The sequence below is a fragment of the Spermophilus citellus genome, assembly GCF_964194105.1.
Source record: "Spermophilus citellus genome assembly, chromosome: X".
Lineage (NCBI taxonomy): Eukaryota > Metazoa > Chordata > Mammalia > Rodentia > Sciuridae > Spermophilus > Spermophilus citellus.
Genome location: NC_138190.1, coordinates 41,693,207 through 41,717,441, shown reverse-complemented (window position 1 = coordinate 41,717,441; position 24,235 = coordinate 41,693,207). Strand labels below are relative to the sequence as shown.

Sequence of the window (24,235 nt, the reverse complement as noted above, 5' to 3'; positions counted from 1 at the left end):
AGGGAGAGAAAAGGGAAATTGCATGGAAATGAAGGGAGACCCTCATTGCTAAACAAAATTACATATAAGAGGTGTGAGGGGAATGGGAAAATAAACAAGGAGAGAAATGAATTACAGTAGATGGGGTAGAGAGAGAAGTTGGGAGGGGAGGGAGGGGAGGGGGGATAGTAGGGGATAGGAAAGGTAGCAGAATACAAAAATTACTATTAGGGCTCTATGTAAAATTGTGGATGTGTAACTGACGTGATTCTGCAATCTGCATTTGGGGTAAAATTGGGGGTTCATAACCCACTTCAATCTAATGTATGAAATATAATATGTCAAGAGCTTTGTAATGTTGTGAACAACCAATAAAAAATAAAAAAAAGTTGCTCTTGTTATTATGTTGCTTTTGTATTAGAGAAACACAGAGAGCAGTTGGGAGGTTGTTGACAGACAAATGAGAGACTCAGTGGCAATGGAGATGGAAAGAAATAGATGGGTATAAGGTATATTTTGAGGTAGAATCAACTGGATTTGGTGAAGGATTTATGAATAGGAGTGTAAGGGGATGGAAACAAGTTTGAGTCGAAGTCAATAGGTTTTTTTTTTTGCTTTTCTTACATTATTTAATACAGTATTCATTTTATTTTTTAAAATTTTTCCCTTTTTTAAATTTTTAATTTTTTATTAGTGTTTTATGGTTATACACAGTAGCTGGTTCATTTCAAGAAACTCATACATGCATGGAAATTTATTTCAGTTGCTGATCCCCTCTTTCCCTGCTGCCCTCCCCTTCCTTCTCCTTCCTCTACTAGATTTCCTTTCGCTTATCTATTAATTTTTATTTGAATGGTTCTTTATGACTAAGTAGCAGTTTTGATGTGGTATCAATTTTTTAAATAGGGACGTTGGGGGAAGGATTAGGTTTGGGGAGAGGATTGATAATTAGGAATTCTAATGTGAACATGTGGTGTTTGAAATTTCTCTTACATGCCCAAGTGGAGATGTGGAATAGTCATTGGATTTGTGAGCCTGAAGTTTAGGGACAACTTTTAGATGCTGTTTTAAGTCATGGATCTCAATGAGATAACCCAGGGAGATTTAAAAAAGAAGAGGGCCTGAGATGCTATGAATATCTTTAATGTGGAGGCTATAAGAGACTAAAAAGAGAATGGGCTAATAATAAAGTTAGGAATGTAGTTCAGTGTGATAGAGTGCCTGCTACATATGCAGGAAATCCTAGATTTTATCCCTGGCATCTACACTTTCTTTTTGCCTCCACAGAGGAAGGGCAGCATTATAAATTCTGCAAGTCTTTTGTCAGTGAAAGGAAAGGGAGGAACCAGGAGACAGATGAGGGAGAAATGAAAGAGGAGACCAGGCAGAGATTCACACAAGAGCTTATTTGTCAGAGCTCACAAATAAAGGTCATCTTTCCATAGATGGAGAGAAGCCCGGAAATGTTCTGTCAGCTTCTGTGGGGTAGGAGTAGGGGTTGTAGCTGTGGTGCTATGGGATAGGCTTTGGGGGTGCTAGCTCAAATGTTAAATCAATACTCTATAGTCTGTTCCTCATATAATCTTCTAGTTCCTGGCACAAAGTAGGTGCTCATTAAATATTTTTTAAACAACTAAATTAATGTATAAATTTTTAAAAAAAGAATATCTGGGTTATAGTAGCTGCCCTGTCACAATGCAGCTTTGTGATATCGGGCAGTTAACAAGCTACAATTTTGTCATATGTAAATTGGCAATTTAAAAAGTACCTATCTTTTCTGGACAGAATTTAAAGCAATGAAATGTTTACAGCAATTACCACAGAGCTACTCCTGAATTAATGTTAACTTCATTAGCTCCCTGCACTTGGAGTGTCCGTTTATAAAATAGGGGCAACAACTTCTGACCTGCTTCTTTTACAAGGCCATTTCTGAAGCCTGCAGGAGTTAATGTTTGACTCTGTAAGGGGTTATTAATATTCATGTTTTAGTTTGTTTGAAACGACACCATCTGGCTGCTCTCCTCTCGCCTTCCTCGGAGAGGATTATTTAAATGCAAATGTGTCTTTGGTGAAATCCATTACTCCCCGCTGGCAAGCCTAGCTGGACTGACTAATTACACTGAAAACCACACCCCAACACGAAGTCCTATAGCTCCGGAGTTCCATTGAAAAATACTTGGCCCCCACCGGTTCCTTGCTAGTGGGAGGGAGCATCTTAGCTGTGTACGCTGATTGGCTCCCTGCTGGCCAATCACAACTGCGCTTCCTCCTTGGGCTACAGTTTTCAAAATCTATGGGCCAATTGGAAAGAGCACAGGCCAGGCTGAGATGGACTTGTGCCGGTAAGACACGGACCTCTGTATATTTCCCTCGCCTCTCCTGTTCTGTCCTCAGTCGCGGTGTGAGGTAGGCACCTTTGGGATTGTACTGCCAGCTGGAGTGTCTGACTTTGTCTCCTGACTCCTGCCGGTGGATCCTTGGGCGTCACTCCACCCCCCTTGTTACGTGTGCTGGGATATGCAGCGTCCCAGCAACAAAAAGTCTCCCCCCATCACTCAGCAGTCTGAAAAACTACTACAAGGTTGGGCAAGGAGTGTGGACAAGGGGGTAAGATGACAAAGCAAGGGAGTCTGGTCCCAGCTTTTAGATGGAGTGACCAGTATACATGACTGAACCAGAGTACTTTTAACAAAACGTCTTTCACAAGTGAAAGTGTGCAGGATCAATTTCATTTCACAAGTGCTTGTGGGATCAGATGCATTTTTAACTTGGAGAATATTACTTTAAGGATGTCTTTTAAACTACAGGTTGAAGGACATGAAGAGAGGATAGAAACATGCTCTCTCTGTTATACCTTTTATTTCCACTGGCTCTTTTCTATCCTGTCTCCAACACACTTAAGTTCTGGCTTGCCTGCCCACACCCTGCTCCTTCCACTAAGGTCCATTTAGAATTCTAGAACGTCTGAGGTGGACCCTTAAACCATTACCTCTTAAACTTTAAATAGTATGCAGATCACCTGGGCATATCGTTAATTTGGGATTTAGAAGGTTTACCTTGGGGCCTGAGGTTTTAAATTTTAAATTGCTGACAGGTTCCCAGGTGATGCTAATGTTGCACATCCATTGACCACACTTTGAATATGGAAGAAGCTCTGGTCCCATTGTCTGATTTTATTAGGTGAGGAAATTGAGGCCCACGTTGCCCAGTGCCACCCAGCTAGAACTAGACCCTATGCATCCTTCCTAGCCCAGTGCTCTTTTCAGATGACTTTTTTTTTAAACTGGGGAGGGGTTGCCTAACCACGGAGCCATATCCCCAGCCATTTTTATTTTTTATTTTGTGACAGGTTCTTGCTAAGTTGCTGAGGCTGGCTTTGAACTTGTGATCCTCCTGCCTCAGCCTCAAAGCTGCTGGGATTATAGGTGTGCACCTCTGCACTTGGCCTTTCAGCTGTTTTCATTGAAACCTTGCTGTGTTCTCTCTCCAGTGCCTTGCTGTATGTAACCTGCCTTTACATGTAAAATGAAGCTGCTACCCCTTCCTTGAGACTATTTTGCTCAACTTCACTGCTGCCTTGCGTAGGTTTCAGCACCAGCCCTAGGATGCCCAACACTGTCTCTAACAATTATCAGTGTGTATATAGGGGAGATGGAAAGTCTGAAAAGGGGAAAGGATTCTAATTTTCTTGACCAAGTAAAGCTCAGGATTTTGTTTGTGGTGGAATGAAAAGTGTCCTTTTATAAAAGAATGTTTTTGGTGGTGTTAGTCCTCCCCTCCTCCTCTCTTTACCCCTAATGGCAGGGAAGTTAGTTTATAGGTCATTGTATTTATCTTCAAGTTATTAGAGTTCAGGACAATGAATGTAGCATTTGACCATTATCTGAATATCCTTATTTTCTCTGAGGTTCAGTCTGTAATATCAGCTGAGGTTTTTCTAGCCTGTTGATTCCAGATTTATTCTTTCCCCTGGAAAGATAAAGGTTTCAGAGCATGAGTTTTTGGTCATCCATAAAAAAATGTATAAGGCATGAATAATAATCATGGTTTTCATAAAGTGTAGTTAAGCGTGGGTGCACCCAATTTTGCTTTATTGTTGCTTGGCTGAGTTTTGAGGGATGAGATGGAAAATAGATTTGGATCCAAGGCAATAGGAGAGTAAGATGCTCTATTTATTGCATACCTACCATGTGTGCTTTGTAATACAGATTTATATTTGATCTGTATGCCTCCTCTTTAAGTGGTATTATAGTTGTCTTGCAAATGAGGAATCAGAGATGTTAAGTTAGCTGATGTAGAAATTATATTGCTCAGACTCCAAAACCTGTGCCAGTTTTACTTCCCATCACTACAGCCTTTAGCTTTTTTGGAATGTTTTTAATGTGATCTGAGAGACTTCATGGTATTTTACAAAGAGCCCTAGAAGGAGCTGAATAATTTATACTGCTTAATAGTTTGTCTTGGGTAATAAGCCATGTAACTTATCTGGGGCTATAAAGTGGAGAGTTGTACCTGCTCTGCTTAATCTCATTGTTTTGTTATGTTTAACTGAAATAAAATGTCAAGGCATACTTGTGTTGGCCTTTCCTCACCTACAAAATATTTAATATTCTCCATCCAAAGCAAAACCCAAATCAGCCTTCATCCTTTCTTAGGTTTCCTCCCAAGCTATAGTCTTAACTGCTTCCTTTCTTTTTTTAAATTTTTTAAAAAAATATTTTTAACTACATGACAGCAGTGGAATGCATTACAATTCTTATTACACATATAGGACATATTTTTCATATCTCTGTATATAAAGTATGTTCACGCCAATTTATGCCTTTATACATGTACTTATACATGTACTTTTTTTTGCGTTACAATTCTTAATACACATATATACCACAAGTTTTCTATCTCTGTATATAAAGTATGTTGACACCCAATTCAAGTCTTCATACATGTACTTTGTATAAAGATGTCCATCACATTCCACCATCCTTGCTAATCCCTTGCCCCCTCCCTTCCCCTCCCACCCCTCTTCCCTATCTAGAATTCATCTATTCCTCCCATGCTCTCCCTCCCTACCCCACTATGAGTTAACCTCCTTGTATCAGAGAAAACATTTGGCATTTTTTTTTTGGGGGGGGATTGGCTGACTTCACTTATTAACTGCTTCCTTTCTTAACTAGCTTGGCCCTCACCTAGCATATCAATTTCATTCTAACCAGGCCCCAACATATTCTTTCTTTTCCTATATTTTTGAGGTACCGAGGATTGAATTCAGGTCTTGCACATGTTGGGCAGGTGTTCTACCACTGAGCTACATCCCCAAGTTCCCCTCCCCCAACATACTCTTTATATTCAGTACTCTGAAACAAGTGAGATGTCCCTGAACTCTGCATCTTCAACAGCTCTGCTGGGCTTGAGCTTTCTTTGCCTGGAAGTCTACTTGGGAACCTCTTTGTCATTTAAGTCCAGATCAACTATTATCTCCTCCATGAAGCCTTCCCCATCTCCTGACTTTCCATTACCTATTTATAGTACTGTCTTAGTTCAGGCCACCATGACAAAATGCACAGACTGAACAGCTTCAACAATAAACATATCAACTAATCACCTCCTATAGGTCCCATCTAATACCATCAAATGGGGGGTGGTTAGAATATCCATATGAATTTTTTGGAGGGGGCAGACAAACATTCAGTCCATAAGAAGTATCTACCTTTATTAAATCATTTGCTACATTTTTATGCTAATGTTAAGAGTTGTGCATGTAAATATCTCAAGGGTAAATTGCACAATTTATTTCTGTTTGCATCTCTTTCCTAAAGCTACTGTTACATAGTGGTAAGTTTGTCGCATTGCCTTGGGGGATCTTTCTTAGAGAAGTTTATTTTTTGTTAAATGAACTTGGAAATTGAATGTGGGTAGAATTGCAAGGACATTTGTATCTAAGCAGAAATAGTCTCTTGTATATCCAAACAATGATTGCTTTTAATAATAATGTATTTACTTGTTACACACACACACACACACACACACACACACGCACGCACTCTCTTTAAATATTGAGGACTCACAAACTAAAAGGACCTTTAAGGAGATAAAGTGGGGTCTTATACTGAGATGGGAAAAGGACTCCTCTGGGTTGTAATGACTGTTAAATTCTTATGAGAAATGATTTTCAATAATTTCACTTCTTCTGCTATCTCATCTTTTGATTTTTTTTTCCTACCAGGTGTCTAGGATTGGATAAGAGTTTCTTCTGATTAAATGCAGCCTCTGAATACTGTCTGGTCTGTCATGCATAATGTGTGTGGACATCGGCTTGTCTTCTCTATTAACTGTTGTGGCCAGGACCCCATGCCTTATTAAAGAACATTAAATCTATCAGCTTGTCTCCAGACCATATGAGCTACTTTGGACTTGATTGTTTTCAACTCAAAACTCTCATATAATTTGTTCCCAGTATTTATAAGCCTGTATGATGGGCTAAGTCATAGGCTGAGTGCCTCCAGAGGATGGGAGACATTATGCTGGGCTTTTTATATAGAGTATCTCATTTAATTTGAACAGCCTTTTAGAGGTAGATATGCTTATTTTCATTTTATAGATGAGGTCACTGAAACTCAGAGAGTTTTAAGTAGCTTGCCCAAGCTTAATTGTGATCAAAACAAGATTTAATCCCAGATCTAACCAACTTCAAAGTATGTTTTCTCCTCGCGATGCTATAGAGAGAATGAGTTTTTTTTTTTTAAGAGTTTCCAGAGAATTCTGTGATGTTTCTGGTGAATGGTGATTTAAAGAATCCCTTTCTGATTACAGCCCTGTCTTGTACAAGATGCCACTGCCACTACTACGACAAAGCTCCAAACCTGAAACAAAGAAATTTCAGTCTGGCAAAATTGTGCCCTGTGATCATGACCTCTCCAACAAGGTTAGAATAAGTCATTTTTTTTCTCACATAGTCTTTGTATTAGCTCAGTACTATTTTCACCCCAAATCTTTTAGAATATGTCTGATTAATCTGAGAAAGTGGTGAGGGTTGAAAGCCCTTAAAAGTTGGATAATACCCTCAAGTTAGAACTTGGGGAGAAAGTTCTTTCTCATAAATATATGATTCACATGAAGGCCTCACTCCACAATTTTCAAAACCAAACAATATTCATTTCTCATTAGTGAAGTTGGCTATACTCTTTCTCTGAGAAGTTCTAAGCAACTTTCCAGGAGGCTGTACATCCTGGAAAGAGTATGAAGATTATATCAGCAAATGTGTTACCATGCTTTTTATAGAAACAGGTTGAGCATCACATTTGAAGAATGTGGGTACAGTTTAACTCTGATGTTTTGACCTTTAAGATAGTCTGACATTGTTATTCTGACCCTGATATGTTCTATGTTCATCATCACATATATTTTAATCAGAATTATATTGACACTGATGAACTGTCATCAAGAGAATATTTCCTAGAGCAAACATAATTAGGCCAATTTAATTTTCTTGATTGACTTTCTCTCAGTGCAGATAAACATTTGCTAATCATTTTCACTTTTCTTATTAAAATGATTTTCACAGAGGGTTCAGTTTTATTTCATGTAAATTTATCAGGAAAGATTTGTTATATTGGTCAAGATTTTGTCTATATCCATTTTCTTATAGGATATGGCAGCATTTTAAGTTTTCTTTTGTGGCAGTTATTTCTCCAAACCAAACTTTCTTGGAGCACATTTTTGCAAATCTAAGTTCTGTTAGGTTCAGTTTCTACTGTTGTACTGATTATTTCTACCAGTAATATTAAGTAGGAATTGGATAATAGCCTGACATTTTATTTCTCATCTAATTTGTGAGAAAATGATATTTAGTTTTTTTTGCTAATAATTTCTACTAAGATTATTTATCATGAATAAGATGAAAGACTAATACTTTACTTATTTCTCAGTTTAATCAGTTAGAAAACAGAAGTAATTTTTCTTAGATCTTCAAGGAATGTTACATTGTGCTGGAATAGTTTGTTGTATCATGAATCCAATTCTTTAAATTTCTGATCACTTACTATGCCATGTACTGATGGTTACTGGCATACCTGGAGAACAGAGCAAATGAGTCAGATCCTGGTGTCCTGTTTCACATTGTAAGAACTGTCTCATATAGGTAGAAGGTAGGGTTGTTCTCAGAGTTTCATAAAGGAAATCTGAGACCTAGGAGACATTAACTAAACAAAAGCTGTTAAGGAATAGAAGAGCCCTGCAGTATGGCTTGCCCTGACTTCTTGCATAGATACCTAGGAAGAAAATCCCCTCTGCTCTAGAATATTCACTCTTCTTCTTCTCCCTTATATTCACTAACAATTATTAAAGATTAATCTGATTAACCAAACTCTTCTTAAAATTATAAATCTTTCCATGTGAGGTTTATAATCATATTGGACAGTATACATTTTTTGTGGTGCTGGGGATTGAACCCCATGTGAGGCAAACACTCTACCAACTGAGCTATATCCCTAGCCCCAAAAGCATATTTTTATAGGACTGGGGATGTGGCTCAGTAGTCAAATGCCCCTGAATTCAATTCCTGATACCCCCCCAAATACTATTTATGTTCATTTATAGTTTATACAAATATTTTTGATGGTGCTGGGGATTGAACATCTGCACGCTAGGAAAACACACTACCATTGAGCTACACCCCCAGCCCTTTATACAATCTTAAAAAAAAACTGTATTCTCTTTTTTTGATACTTAAGTACTTAGTCAAGTAGGTTATCATTCTAATTTTACTGATAAGAAAATTGAGGCTCAGAGATTAAGTGATTTGTCTATGGTCAGCAATTAGTAAAGAGCTGATTCTGAATCAGGATTTAGGTATGTACACTATTATCCTTATTAGAAATGCCTCAGATCAGTTACTTTAACATAAATATTTGTTAGATTATTGAACTAAGTTACCAGGAAGCCCCAATATTAAAGCAATGACTAGGAGTGGTGCTGGTTAATCTTGGATAGGATATCCATAATTATGAGAAGAGTGAGAGGAAAAATGAGCTTCATCAAGCTATTTCCCCATTCTGAGAGTTACTCTGAAGGTTACCTTGTCTCTTCACAGTCTTGTCTCCATCATCAGTGACAGTTACCTTCTGGGATTCTACTAGCATCTCTGAGGACTGAAATATTCTTTTGCTATAGTTTATTCAGCTTATCATATGTATCCCTAGTTACTTGGAAATTCTGGAGTTTTTCTAAGCCTTGAAGATGACCCAAAGTCCCTGAAGAGACTGTTCACAATTGGATATATCATTTACCTCTTCTTTTTCAAAAGGGGGAGAATCACCAAGCAAAAATATCTCCATTTTCACCTCAGGGGATGGTCAAAAAGAGATCAGCTTTTGAAGATCTTACCAATGTGAGTATGCTAGTTCAATTCTTTGCTGTGATTTTTGCACAAGCCTTATATAACCTCTTCCTTGAAGGATCTTTCCAGTTACTAGACACTGACCCTCTTTGGAATGGTAAGAGCGGGTTTTATTTGGAATCAATGACCTAATCTCACAAACTGCAGGGGCTCTTCTACTGACACAAACCATTTGGGTCAATTGGTAGGATTCTCTGGGAGTGGCAGATAGTGTGATTAGCAGATATGAAATTGTGGATCACTATGAGAACAATGGGATATTGTGTTTTCCTCAGGTCTAGAGGTGGCTCAGCTGTCTTCCTAGGCTCTGGAGATAAGTATTTTGGTGTAATCATTGTATTCTATGGTAGTATTTATCGATTCAAGCACTATGGATATTTTGGACAGGACAATTTTTTTATTGTTTAGGCTGGACCTCAGCCAGCATATCTGTCTCCCAGATATTATATTCCAGCATCATCCCAGTGACAATCAAAAATACCTCCTGAATCCACAGAACCATTGAGAACCAAAGTTCAAAGATCTGGTCTTCAACTATGAAAATCTAGAATCTCAATTTTGATTAGAATTCTTGAGTATACCTCCAAGTCACCTACCTTCTGGTATTATTAAGATACCAGCAAAAATAATGATTAATAGACTATTGTTAGTTGAATATAGAATCAGGACAAATGATAGTCTTTGGTCATAGAAAATAGTAATAACTGATGCCTACTGAATGCTTACTATGTGCTTATTAGGCAATAGTTTAAGTACTTTTTTCCTATATCCACTTACTTAAACCTTGTATAACTCTATGAGGTAGATACTGTAATTATCTATTTTACAGATGAGGACTTTATCATTATTGACATTGAAGTCTATTTCATCCAGGCTACAGAGAAACCTGGTGAACTATTCTTGCCTCTTACAATAGAGTGCTTCTATGACTGCCAAAATACCTGTATCTACCAGGTGATGCTTTAACTCACTGGGCAAGACGGGATAAGCTTTAGCAAGGTTCTTTTCTTTGGATCCCTGCTCTTTAGAATCAGTGTGACCATCTTTCTACTAATGCAGTGTCTTTTCTCTGCAGATTCCAGCATATATGTTAGCTTTCCGTGTAATTTCAGATTTGCTATCAGTTGGTAAAAAGAGCTCCCTTACATACATATACCTATAATTTAGGTTCTTTCTTGGCTTATTTAACCACACATCTAGAAACTTGATTGAAATAAGGTAGCCACAGATGCAGTCCATCTTTTTTGTAACTTTTGTTCACCTGCAGAGCCCATGGAGGAATGCAGTGGAACGGTACAAGGTGTCTTTGTCCATTTAGGCTACTATAACAAAATACCTTAAGCTGGGTAACCTGTTGTTTATACAACAAAAATTTATTGCTCACAGTTTTAGAGACTGGGAAATCCAAACTCAGGGTTCTGGTGAATTTGTTATCTGGTAAAGTATCCATTTTTCATGATCGATGTTTTCTAGCTCTGTCCTCACAAGGCAGTGGGGCAATCAAGCTTCTTTAGGTCTCTTTTATAAGGATACTAGTCCCATTCATGAGAGCTCTCCTCTCATGACTTAATCACTGCCCCAAAGGCCCATCTCCTAATATTACCACATTGGGGATTAGTTTCAACATATGAGTTGAGGTGCAGGCACAGATATTCAGATCATAGTAGTCTCAAAGCATGTGAGAGACCAACATTCTTGCCAAGTCTCAGTCCTTTTTCCCATGACGTTTATTTCACCATTCAGAAATAACAGACAAAAATGAATTGTACCAATAATAGGAACTCCATGTAGATATGCAGGACTTCCTCATAGGGGGCAGAAAGTGGGGAACAGGGCTTCCCAAAGCAGCATCTCTGCCTGTAGCTTTCCAGCAGCTCAGTAAGCCCATTTCTCTTCTATCATGTGCCACCACACCTGGCTAAAGTTCTAAAGATTGTTTTGGTCACCTTGAATGATCTTTGGTGCTTTCCACAGAAAGTTCCACCAATATAATGTACATAAGCTATTCCTAGGGTCTAGAGTCTACAGATGTCTGAACTTATCAATTTTAGGTTTGAGGGCTCCTTATTCTGTGAATTTTAGGGATTCCCTATCTGGTGATTTGCTTCTTCCTTTCAATAGTACTAGATCTCCATGTCCCTATCTCTGTCATCTTCTCAACATTTGCTATAGTCAGGTCCTGGCCTGACAACTAGAATTGATCTGTTTTGATTCTTTTTTTTTTTAATTGGTTGTTCACAACATTACAAAGCTCTTGACAAATCATATTTCATACATTAGAATCAAGTGGGTTATGAACTCCCATTTTTACCCCAAATACAGATTGCAGAATCACATCGGTTACACATCACATTTTTACATACTGCCATATTAGTGACTGTTGTATTCTGCTACCTTTCCTAACCTCTACTATCCCCCTTGCCCTCCCCTCCCATCTTCTCTCTCTACCCCATCTACTGTAATTCATTTCCCTCCATGTTTGTTATCCCATTCCCCTCATAACCTCTTATATATAATTTTGTGTAACAATGATGGTCTCCCTCCATTTCCATGTGATTTCCCTTTTTTTCTCCCTTTCCCTCCCGCCTCATGTCTCTGTTTAATGTTAAACTTTTCTTCCTGCTCTTCCTCCCTGTTCTGTTCTTAGTTGCTCTCATTATATCAAAGAAGACATTTGGTATTTGTTTTTTAGGGATTGGCTAGCTTCACTAAGCATAATCTGCTCTAGTGCCATCCATTTCCCTGCAAATTCCGTGATTTTGTCATTTTTTAGTGCTGCGTAATACTCCATGGTGTATAAATGCCACATTTTTTTTATCCATTCATCTATTGAAGGGCATCTGGGTTGATTCCACAGTCTAGCAATTGTGAATTGTGCTGCTATAAACATCGATGTGGCAGTATCCCTGTAGTGTGCTCTTTTAAGGTTTTCAGGAAATAGTCCGAGAAGGGCAATAGCAGGGTCAAATGGTGGTTCCATTCTCAGCTTTCCCAGGAATCTCCATACTGCTTTCCAAATTGGCCGCACCCGTTTGCAGTCCCACCAGCAGTGTACAAGAGTACCCTTTTCCCCACATCCTCGCCAGCACTCATTGTTGTTTGACTTCGTCATGGCTGCCAATCTTACTGGAGTGAGGTGGTATCTTAGGGTGGTTTTGATTTGCATTTCCTTGACTCCTAGAGATGGTGAGCATTTTTTCATGTACTTGTTGATTGATTGTATGTCCTCCTCTGTGAAGTGTTTGTTCATGTCCTTGGCCCATTTGTTGATTGGGTTGTTTGTTTTCTTATTGTCTAATTTTTTGAGTTCTTTGTATACTCTGGATATTAGGGCTCTATCTGAAGTGTGAGGAGTAAAAATTTGTTCCCATGATGTGGGCTCCCTATTTACCTCTCTTATTGTTTCTCTTGCTGAGAAAAAACTTTTCAGTTTAAGAAAGTCCCATTTGTTGATTCTTGTTATTAACTCTTGTGCCATGGGTGTCCTGTTAAGGAATTTTGAGCCCGTCCCCACCATCTGTAGATCGGAGCCAACTTTTTCTTCTATCAGACGGAGAGTCTCTGATTTGATATCTAGCTCCTTGATCCACTTTGAGTTGACTTTTGTGCATGGCGAGAGTAGGGGATTCAGTTTCATTTTGTTGCATATGGAATTCCAGTTTTCCCAACACCATTTGTTGAAGATGCTATCCTTTCTCCATTGCATGTTTTTAGCTCCTTTATCAAATATAAGATAGTTGTAGCTTTGTGGATTAGTCTCTGTGTCCTCTATTCTGTACCATTGGTCCACCCGCCTGTTCTGGAACCAGTACCATGCTGTTTTTATTACTATTGCTCTGTAATATAGTTTGAAATCTGGTATCGCTATACCACCTGATTCACACTTCCTGCTTAGAATTGTTTTTGCCATTCTGGGTCTTTTATTTTTCCATATGAATTTCATGATTGCTTTATCTATTTCTACAAGAAATGCCATTGGGATTTTGATTGACATTGCATTGAACCTATAGAGAACTTTTGGTAATATCGCCATTTTGATGATGTTAGTTCTGCCTATCCATGAACAAGGTATATTTTTCCATCTTCTAAGATCCTCTTCTATTTCTTTCTTTAGGGTTCTGTAGTTTTCATTGTATAGGTCTTTCACCTCTTTTGTTAGGTTGATTCCCAAGTATTTTATTTTTTTTGAGGATATTGTGAATGGAGTGTTTTTCCTCATTTCCGTTTCAGAAGTTTTGTCACTGATATACAGAAATGCCTTTGATTTATGTGTGTTGATTTTATATCCTGCCACTTTGCTGAATTCATTTATTAGTTCTAGTAGTTTCTTTGTAGACCCTTTTGGGTCTTCTAGGTATAGAATCATGTCATCTGCAAATAGTGATAATTTAAGTTCTTCTTTTCCTATTTTTATGCCTTTAATTTCTTTCGTCTGTCTAATTGCTCTGGCCAGTGTTTCAAGAACTATATTGAATAGAAGTGGTGATAGGGGGCATCCCTGTCTTGTTCCAGATTTTAGAGGGAATGCCTTCAATTTTTCTCCATTCAGAATGATGCTAGCCTGAGGCTTAGCATAGATAGCTTTTACAATGTCGAGGTAAGTTCCTGTTATCCCTAGTTTTTCTAATGTTTTGAACATAAAGGGATGCTGTACTTTGTCAAATGCTTTTTCTGCATCTATCGAGATGATCATATGGTTCTTATCTTTAAGTCTATTGATGTGGTGAATAACATTTATTGATTTCCGTATATTGAACCATCCTTGCATCCCAGGGATGAATCCTACTTGATCATGGTGCACAATTTTTTTGATGTGCCTTTGTATCCGATTTGCCAGAATTTTATTGAGGATTTTTGCATCTAGGTTCATTAGAGATATTGGTCTGTAGTTTTCTTTCTTTGAGGTGTCTTTGTCTGGTTTCGGAATCAGGGTGATGTTGGCCTCATAGAATGAATTTGGAAGAGCTCCCTCTTTTTCTATTTCCTGAAATAACTTGAAAAGTATTGGTATTAGTTCTTCTTTAAAGGTTTTGTAGAACTCCGCTGTATACCCATCTGGTCCTGGGCTTTTCTTGGTTGGAAGTCTTTTGATTGCTTCTTCTATTTCATCTATTGATATTGGTCTGTTTAAGTTGTGAGTTTCCTCCTGACTCAGTCTGGGCAAATCATATGACTTAAGGAATTTATCGATGTCTTCACTATCTTCTATTTTATTGGAATATAGGTTTTCAAAATAATTTCTAATTGTTTTCTGTATTTCTGAAGTGTCTGTTGTAATATTGCCTTTTTCATCCCGTATGTTAGTAATTTGAGTTCTCTCTTTTCTTCTCTTCGTTAGTATGGCTAGGGGTCTGTCGATCTTATTTATTTTTTCAAAGAACCAACTTTTTGTTTTGTTAATTTTTTGAATAGTTTGTTTTGTTTCAATTTCATTGATTTCTGCTCTGATTTTAATTAATTCTTGCCTTCTGCTACATTTGCTATTGTTTTGCTCTTCCTTTTCTAGGGCTTTGAGATGAAGTGTGAGCTCATTTATTTGTTGGTTTTTCCTTTTTTTGAGGAATGACCTCCAGGCGATGAATTTCCCTCTCAAAACTGCTTTCATTGTGTCCCATAGATTCCGATATGTTGTGTCTGTATTTTCATTTATCTCTAAGAATTTTTTGATTTCCTCCTTTATGTCTTCTGTAACCCATTGATCATTCAGTAACATATTGTTCATTGTCCCTGTGATGTAGGATTTTTCCTTCCTTCTTTTATCATTGATTTCCAGTTTCATTCCATTATGATCTGATAAAGTGCATGGTATTATCTCAACCCCTTTATATTTACTGAGGGTTGCCCTATGGCATAATATATGATCTATTTTTGAGAAGGTTCCATGTGCTGCTGAGAAAAAAGTATATCCACTTGATGATGGTTGATATATTCTATATATGTCAGTTAAGTCTAGGTTATTGATTGTGATATTGAGGTCAATAGTTTCTTTATTCAACTTTTGTTTGGAGGATCTGTCCAATGGTGAGAGAGGTGTGTTGAAGTCACCCATGATTATTGTGTTGTGGTCTATTCGATTCTTGAACTTGAGGAGAGTTTGTTTTATGAACGTCGCAGCGCCATTATTTGGTGCATAAATATTGATAATTGTTATGTCTTGTTGGTCAATGGTTCCTTTTAACAGTATATAATGTCCTTCCTTATCCCTTTTGATTAACTTAGTCTTGAAGTCGATTTTATTCGATATGAGAATGGCCACCCCTGCTTGCTTACGAGGAGCGTGTGCGTGGTATATTTTTTCCCAACCTTTTACCTTGAGCCTGTGTATGTCTTTTCCAATCAGATGTGTCTCCTGGAGGCAGCATATTGTTGGATTTGTTTTTTTAATCCATGTTACCATCCTATGTCGCTTTATTGGAGAGTTTAAGCCATTAACGTTTAGAGTTACTATTGATATATGGTTTGTACTTCCTGCCATGTTTGATTATTTATCTCTTTTTTTCCCCTAATTTAGTTTGTTTCTCCATGATTAGCTTTCCCCCCGTCCTCTGTCTTTACCGAGGCACTTCCCACTGATGGTTTTGGTTATCGTTTTCCATTTCTTCCTCGTGTAGAGTTTTGCTCAAGACGCTTTGCAATGCTGGTTTTCTGGCTACAAATTCTTTTAGCTTTTGTTTGTCATGAAAGATTTTTATTTCGTTGTCGTATCTGAAGCTTAATTTTGCTGGATACAGAATTCTTGGTTGGCATCCATTGTCTTTCAGTGTTTGAAATACGTTGTTCCAGGATCTTCTCGCTTTCAGCGTCTGTGATGAAAAATCCGTTGTCAACCTTATTGGTTTACCCCTAAATGTAATCTGCCTCTTTTCTCTTGTAGCTTTTAATATTTTCTCTTTGTTCTGTATATTGGATAGCTTCATAACAATGTGTCTTGGCGTTGGTCTACTGTGATTTTTTGTGCTCGGTGTCCTGTATGCATCTACAATTTGTATATCTGTTTCCTTTTTTATTTCTGGAAAGTTTTCTGTAATTATTTCCTTCAGCATGTTACTCACGAGAAAAACATCCAAGAAATTTGGGATAATTTAAAAAAATCAAACTTACGAGTCATCGGGATAGAGGAAGGCACAGAGATTCATGCCAAGGGAATGTTTTGATTCTTTAATAAACTGAGTTTTTCTTTCCATCTCCTTTATCATTTTTAGCATGGGAAGAATTTTTGATACGTTAGAACTGGTGCTAAGCCAGTAGACAAGGAGATGAGGCCTATATCTATAAACCATTTGCCTAAATGGTTTTGTGACAATAGGGTTTTCATCTCTATTCTCCTCTTTCATATTATGAAGAAGTATAGGTAAAGATCCTCTTAAGCTTAGGTCTGAAAGTAACAATGCTTTGAATCTGCATATATGGTAGATAGAGTGTTCCACCTTGGGGGTTAGGGTCTCCACCTCTCTTCTGCCAAAAATTCACCTACTTTCCCATTCTGATTCCTGATTGCACATATGAGTACTTTGTAAAACTCTAGGTGAAATTAAATGAAAACTCCCCTCTTCAAAAAAAGAGCAGTCCTCATTTTGTATTTGTCAGTGGGAAATGAAGCCAGAGGTGGATAACCTGAGGTATTAAGAAAGAATTTCCTACTGATTTGTAGTTGCTTATTATGATCTAATCATACAGAGGCACTCTTTTTTTTTTCTACTGTTCATTTGGAAATAAATTTAAATTTACAGTGTTGTAGAAATAAAAAATAATGCAACAAACATCCCTATACATTACCCTATACACTCTAGGACGTCCTCATAGGAGGCAGAGAGTGGGGAACAAGGCCCTTTATCCCTAATGACTTAAGTCTTTATTTCCTAAAAATAGGTAAATTGTCTTATACAACCACAGAACAGTTATCAATTCATATTGATAAATTTATATTATTCATATTGAATATCACTATAGTTATACATTTACATGATACAGCACTTTTATGTAGTCAGTCATCCATATTCCAGTTTTGTCAGTTGGCCTATAAATATCCTTGATGACATTTTCCCCCTCCAGTAAAGGATCCAGTCTAGGATCACATACTACATTACTTTGTGTTTTTAGCATCTTATCTGGGACATTTCCTTAGCCTTGTTCTTTAATAATATTACCACTTATGAAAGATACAGTCACACCCAACTCCCCTCTTCATAAAAAGAGCAGTCCTCATTTTGTATTTGTCAGATTATTTTTCTTGTGATTAGATTGATGTTATACATTGTTGGCTAAAATGTTGTGCAGGTGATGTACTGTCCTGGTAGAATCACATCTTAAGCACATGTTGCCTATTGGCCTTTCATTGGTAATGTTATTTATTTATTTTTGTGGTACTGGGAATTGGACCCAGGGGTGCTCTACCAATTGAGCTACATCACAAGCCCTTTTATTTTTTATTTGAGATAGGGTCTTTCTACATTGCTGAGGTTGGCCTCAAACTTGTAATTCCCCTGCCTTATCATTCCGGGTAGCCACAATTCTAGGCATGTGCTACTGTGACCAGCTGCTAATGTTATTTTGATCACCTGATTAAGCTGTTGCCTGATTTCTCCCCTGCATAATTATTGTTTATTTTTTTCCTCTTGCAACTAATAAGTAGTCTGTAGGACATATTCTTAAGAGCTTGCAAATAATCTGCTCTTCATCAAAATGTCCCTTAGGTGGGACACCATCCTTGATGATTTCTGCCTAAATTAATCTTTATTATGATTTTTCTTACTCCAGCACTCACTCCTCATTTACCAGTCTTTCCCTGTCATTCTGCTACAAGCTTGAGCCTTCCCTTCTCCCCTGTAATTATTGGTGTGGGCTCATCAATTCCTGTTGTTTTCAGTGGTTCATAGTTCACTATACTTTATTTTAGTGCTCAAATTGTTTTAGATTTTTCCAATAGGAGTCCTTGCAATCTTATTACTCTGTCCTTGTGACATGCTTTCAATATTTTTTGAGCATTTTCTTTCTAACATAAACAAGACGTTCCAGGCTCATCTTACTCCAACTCTGTCCCCAGCTCTATAGCAAACCATTTCTCCAAAGAGTTCTGGTTTCTCTCAATGGAAGTGGTATTAGATACCAAGGTCTCAGTACTACATGTGTTACTGGGATATTTGCTTTTTCTGCTCTTCCAGAAGACAGAGGTAAGAAATTTCTGTACACATGTTATGGTTTGGAAATATGGTATCCCCTAAAAGCTCATTGTGAGACAATGCAAGGAAGTTTATAGGTAAAATGATTGAGTTATGAGAGCTTTAACTTAACCAGTGCATTAATCTACTGATATGGATTAATCGGGCTGTAACTATAGGCAAGAAAGGTGTAGGTAGAGGAGGTAGGTCACTGGGGGCATGCCTTTGGGGGTTATAGTTTGTCCCTGGTGAGCAGAGCTTTCCATCTGCTTCCTGATTGTCATGTCCTGAGCTGCTCTTCTCCTCCACACCTTTCTGCCATGATGTTCTTGCCTCACCTTGGGCCCAGAGTAACAGAGTCAAACTTTTATGGACTGAGGAGACCTCTGAAAATATGGGCCCAAAATTAACTTTTCCTTCTCTTTGTTATTCTTGTCAGGTCTTTTGGTCACAGAGGTGAAAAAACTGACTGAAATAACACACAAACCCACACACAAGTGTATTTGAGTACATGTATAGCTATATATATATATATATATATATATATATATATATATATATACACACACACACACACACACACATACAGATATACAACCAATATACAGACACATACCTACTTTGAGAATTCATGAATTTTTATAACTCTAATTCTAATACACAGATTTTTGTATTCCCTTGTTGAGAGCCACAGCCGAAGGGGCCCCAGCAAACTTCCAGCTGCCAGCAAACTTCCAGCTGCCAGCTGATGATTGGCTCACAGTGGCCCTAGCAAACTTCTAGCTGCCAACTGATTGGCTCCTCTGCGGTGATGCTCATTGGGCTGTTTTCCCGCCCTTTCAGACCACGGAGCTGCTCATTGGGGGACTTTTTTTGGCTCTGCCAACGCGACCCAGCCAATCAGCCTCAAGAGCAGGAGGAGTGGGAGAGGTTGAGAGGCTTGTGGGAAGCCGGTGGTGGCAGTTGGGCTCTCAGGGTTTTTCCTGAGGAGCTATGTGGTGTGGTGTGTGTGTTCTAAAAATAAAGTTCGTTTCTTTTGACAAGTGGCTCCTGAATTGTGCCCAGACAGACTGTAGCATTTGGTGGCTTGCACAGGGGAATGACTGAGGGTAAGTGATAAGGTAAACTGCTTGCCCCTGAGGGCAGGGCAAGAGGATGGGTAGCCATTCTAAGTTTCCTCTTTTGTTTTGTTTCACTTTTGTTTTAAGTTGCCTGTCCGTGGAGATGAGTGAGACAGAAGAAAAAACACTCACATCTGAGGAAAAACTATTTGCGTCTGAGGAACAGATAGGGAGAAAGGACAGATGGACATTTCAGGAGGATAGAAAGGCTGATATAATGATTTTGTGTTGTTCCATTTTTGTTTCATTCTTTCTCGCTTTTGTTTGGTGTTATCTTGTTGGGTTGTATTATAGTAGAAATATGGGATCAGAAATTAGTAAAAAACAAACCGAAAGAGTGTTAAGTAAATTGTTAGAGGAAGGAGGCATCCCAGTAAAATCAAGAGCAGTCAGGGCATACGTTGATACAATACAAAAATGTAGCCCATGGCTTTTTAAGGAGGAGTTGTTAAATATATCACAATGGAACCATCATGGTGAAGATTTAAAAAGAATAGAAAAGAAAAGCCCAGGGACTCTGCCAGTTGGCACATTGCCATTGTGGATGTTCGTATCTTGTTTGCTTAGTCCAAAGCCTTCAGTTCAGAAAATGGTAGAGGAAGGAGAAGACATATTGATTCAAGTAAAAGAGAAGGTCTCTCAAGTTAGTCAGACAGAGGAAAAGATTCAAGTAAAAGAGAAGGTCTCTCGAGCTAGTCAGACAGAGGAAGAAAGTTTGGAGCAGAAAAAGCCATCATGGGAAAAGTTAGAACAGGAGACTCCTACTAACACCTTTCTATCACCAGAGGGTGTAAGTGTCCAACCAACAGCGCCACCTCTACAGGAGACTGCTGCTAACACCTTTCTATCACCAGAGGGTGTAAGTGTCCAACCAACAGCGCCACCTCCATATGCTGGGAGGCTCCCAACCCCCGCAGTTGATAGTTGGGATCCTGAGACAGGATCTCAAATATTAACATGCCCTGTATTTGAGCAGGCAGGAGGGCAGCGAATTCACCATGCTTTAAATTACAAAAAAGTGAAGCAGCTAAAAGAGGCTGTAATAACCTATGGTCCTCAAGCACCCTTCACTGTAAGCATGGTCGAATCCATTACCAACTTGAACATGACGCCAGCAGATTGGGCTAATATGTGTAAAGCTGTGCTAAATGGAGGTCAATACCTGTTACGAAAGGTTGCCAATGAGGAATTTTGCAAGGAGTTGGCTAGGCGAAATGCAGCAGCTGGTTATCCTCAGAGAAATCTAGATATGTTGTTAGGAAAGGGACCTTATGTGGATCAGCAGCAACAAATTGCATATGATCCTGGCATATACGCACAAATTGCTCCAGATGCGGTTAGGGCATCGAAGACTTTACAAGGACATGGAGGTTTACAAGGTCAATTATTTAAGGTAATACAAGGAGCTAATGAACCTTACACTGAATTTGTAGATAGGCTTATTCAAACAGCTCCCAGAGTTTTGGGGAATACAGAACAAGCAATGCCATTACTAAAACAACTGGCTTATGAGCAAGCGAATCGTTGGTGCAGAGAAGTCATTAGACCATGGAAACATGAAGATTTAAACACATGTATTAAATTATGTAGAGACATTAATGAACAAGGGCAAGTTGTGGCAGCTGCAGTACAACAGGTTTTAGATGCCAGGCCAAAAACATGCTACAATTGTGAACAAACAGGACATTTTAAAAGGAATTGCCCCGTAGGAGGAGGGTTTAACAAAACTAGGTATCAAAGGAGTAGAATACCAGGTATTTGCCCACGATGCCGTAGAGGGAGACATTGGGCTAATGAATGCCGTTCTCAAACCACCACAGAGGGTACTCCATTATCAAAAAACGAACAAGGACCAGGTGTCTATCCACGATATCATGGAGAAAGGCATCGGGCTCCATTGCCAAAAAATGGACAGGGGGGCCCAGTGCTCCGGGGCCCAAGACCACAAATATACGGAGCACTGGAGGAACCCAGCAACTCCATCAGGGTAGTGCCCAGGACACATTGTCCCTTAAATCCCTCACTAGACAAACCAGAGGAAGCGTAGGATTGGACGTCTGCGCCTCTGCCAGAACAGTACTAACTCCAGAGATGGGAGTTCAAATCATTCCCACAGGGGTAAAAGGACCTCTTCCCAAAGGAACAGTAGGCTTATTATTAGGGCACAGTTCTTCTACTCTAAAAGGACTTATGATAAGTCCTGGGGTAATTGATCCTGATTATGAAGGTGAAATAAAAATTATAGCCAGTTCTCCAAAGGGTATATCAGTAATTTCACCAGGAGATAGAATAGCACAGTTACTAATAATACCCAGCCTACATGATAAATTTTCCAGTCGTACTGTAGAAAGAGGTTCCAAGGGATTAGGCTCCACAGGTATAGATTGGGCTATGCTTTCTTTAAATTTAGATTCTCGCCCCATGCTAAAACTAAATATTCAAGGACATGAATTTAATGGGCTACTGGATACAGGTGCAGACCTTAGCATCATCTCTCGTCAAGAATGGCCAAAACATTGGCCATTACAACAAGCCACTCAAACGCTTCGAGGCCTAGGAGTGGCGACTAATCCCCATAGAAGTGTAATGGTATTAGATTAGAAGGATCCTGAAGGATGTGAAGGAACTATACAACCATATGTATTGGATCATCTTCCCGTAAATTTATTGGGACAAGATGTCCTAGATCAATTAGATTTGACATTAACAAATAACATCAATCAAAATGCACCCACTATTATGGCTAGACAAGGTTTTAGGAAAGGAAAAAGATTAGAAAAACAAGAACAAGGTATAGCAGCACCAATACAAATAGATCAAGGAACAGAGAGACATGGGTTGGATTTTCAGAAAGGGCCACTGAGACAATAAAAATTACTTGGAAATCAGAAAGACCAGTATGGGTTCCTCAGTGGCCCCTGACTAAAGATACAAGCAGCCCATGACCTGGTCAAACAATTAGCGGAAGGACATATACAACATTCTGTATCTCCCCATAATACTCCCATTTTTGTCATCAAAAAGAAATCTGGTAAATGGAGATTATTGCAAGATTTAAGAGCTATTAATAATGAGATGGTTATTATGGGACCTGCTCAATCAGGGATTCCTCAATTGTCTGCTTTTCCAAAAACCTGGTATGTTTTAGTTATAGATATTAAAGATTGTTTTTTTTTTTCAATTCCAATTCATCCTGAGGATAGTCCACGTTTTGCATTTACTATCCCTGCACTGAATCATGAAGGTCCCGATCAGAGATAGGAATGGAAAGTACTCCCTCAAGGGATGGCTAACAGCCCAACTATGTGTCAAATTTATGTTAACAAAGTAATCCAGCCACTTAGAAATCAAAATCCTGAACTACAAATATTTCACTATATGGATGATATATTATTAGCACATAAGATAAAAACACATTGCTAGAATGTTATGCCACACTTATAAACTTATTAAAAAATTATAATCTAGAGATAGCAATAGATAAAGTACAATTAAATTTTCCAGTTAATTATTTAGGAGTTCTATTATCCTCAACCATGGTCCCTCCACAAAAAATTCAAATACGAGTAGATCAACTCAAATCACTTAACGACTTTCAAAAGTTATTAGGAGACATAAATTGGATAAGGCCTTATCTAGGTATAGCAACAGGAGAGTTGGGACCTTTATTTGATATCCTAAAAGGTCCATCAGATCCAAATTCACCCCAAATGTTAATGTCTGAAGCAAGAAAGGCATTAAAAATCATTGAAACATATATGGAAAATATGCATTTGGATAGAATTGATATAAGTTTGCCTTTATTATTTATTGTACTACCAACATAAAATATTCCTACAGGAGTATTTTGGCAAGAAGGTCCATTATTATGGATACATTTATCTTATTCTCCTAACACTATTCTTACTAGGTATCCTGAGGCTGTAGGACAATTAATACTCAAAGGAATAAAAGCATCAAAGGGAGTGTTTGGAATTTCTCCCAAGAAAATCATTACTCCATATACTATGAATCAAATTGATGAGTTAGCTAATGAGTTAAATACTTGGGAAATAATTATGTGCAAATCTAATGTTTCATTTGATAACCACTTACCATCTAATCCTTTATTGTCTTTTTGGTCATCGAGTCCTGTAATTTTTCCAAAAATGACAAGAAAAACACCTATCATGAATGCTCCAAATATATTCACTGATGGGTCAAATAATGGTATAGCAGCAGTAGTTACTCCTGATCAAACTTTTACATTTTTAACACCCAAACAATCAGCTCAAAAGGTAGAGCTTAATGCAGTATTACAAGCTTTTGTGATGTTTAAAGATTCTGTATTTAATTTATTTTCCGATAGTCAGTATATAGTTAATGCTATAGTATCCCTTGAAGATGCTGGTAGGATTTCCCCTTCCTCTACTGTTTTCTCTTTGCTTTCCACTATACAAAGTCTAATCTGGGACAGAAAAGATCCATTCTTTATAGGACATATCAGGGCACATACAGGATTGCCTGGAGCCCTTAGTTTGGACAATGAATTAGCAGATAAAACTGTACATGACATACATATTTTCTCTACACTAGAAGAAGCT

General features: G+C 38.2%; 1 protein-coding gene across 1 annotated transcript in view; it reads left to right on the top strand.

Moving 5' to 3' along the window:
- Window positions 1–2,331: 2,331 nt before the first annotated feature.
- The window catches only part of CCNB3 (cyclin B3), a gene marked incomplete at its 3' end in the record, with an annotated part of 54,987 nt that continues 33,083 nt past the window's right edge, over window positions 2,332–24,235 (top strand). The window contains exons 1-3 of the mRNA XM_081277943.1: window positions 2,332–2,385; window positions 6,790–6,901; window positions 9,281–9,364. Of these exons, the coding sequence (XP_081134069.1) occupies window positions 6,806–6,901; window positions 9,281–9,364 (180 nt within the window). The 5' untranslated portion in view covers window positions 2,332–2,385; window positions 6,790–6,805. The remainder of the gene's footprint in view (window positions 2,386–6,789; window positions 6,902–9,280; window positions 9,365–24,235) is intronic.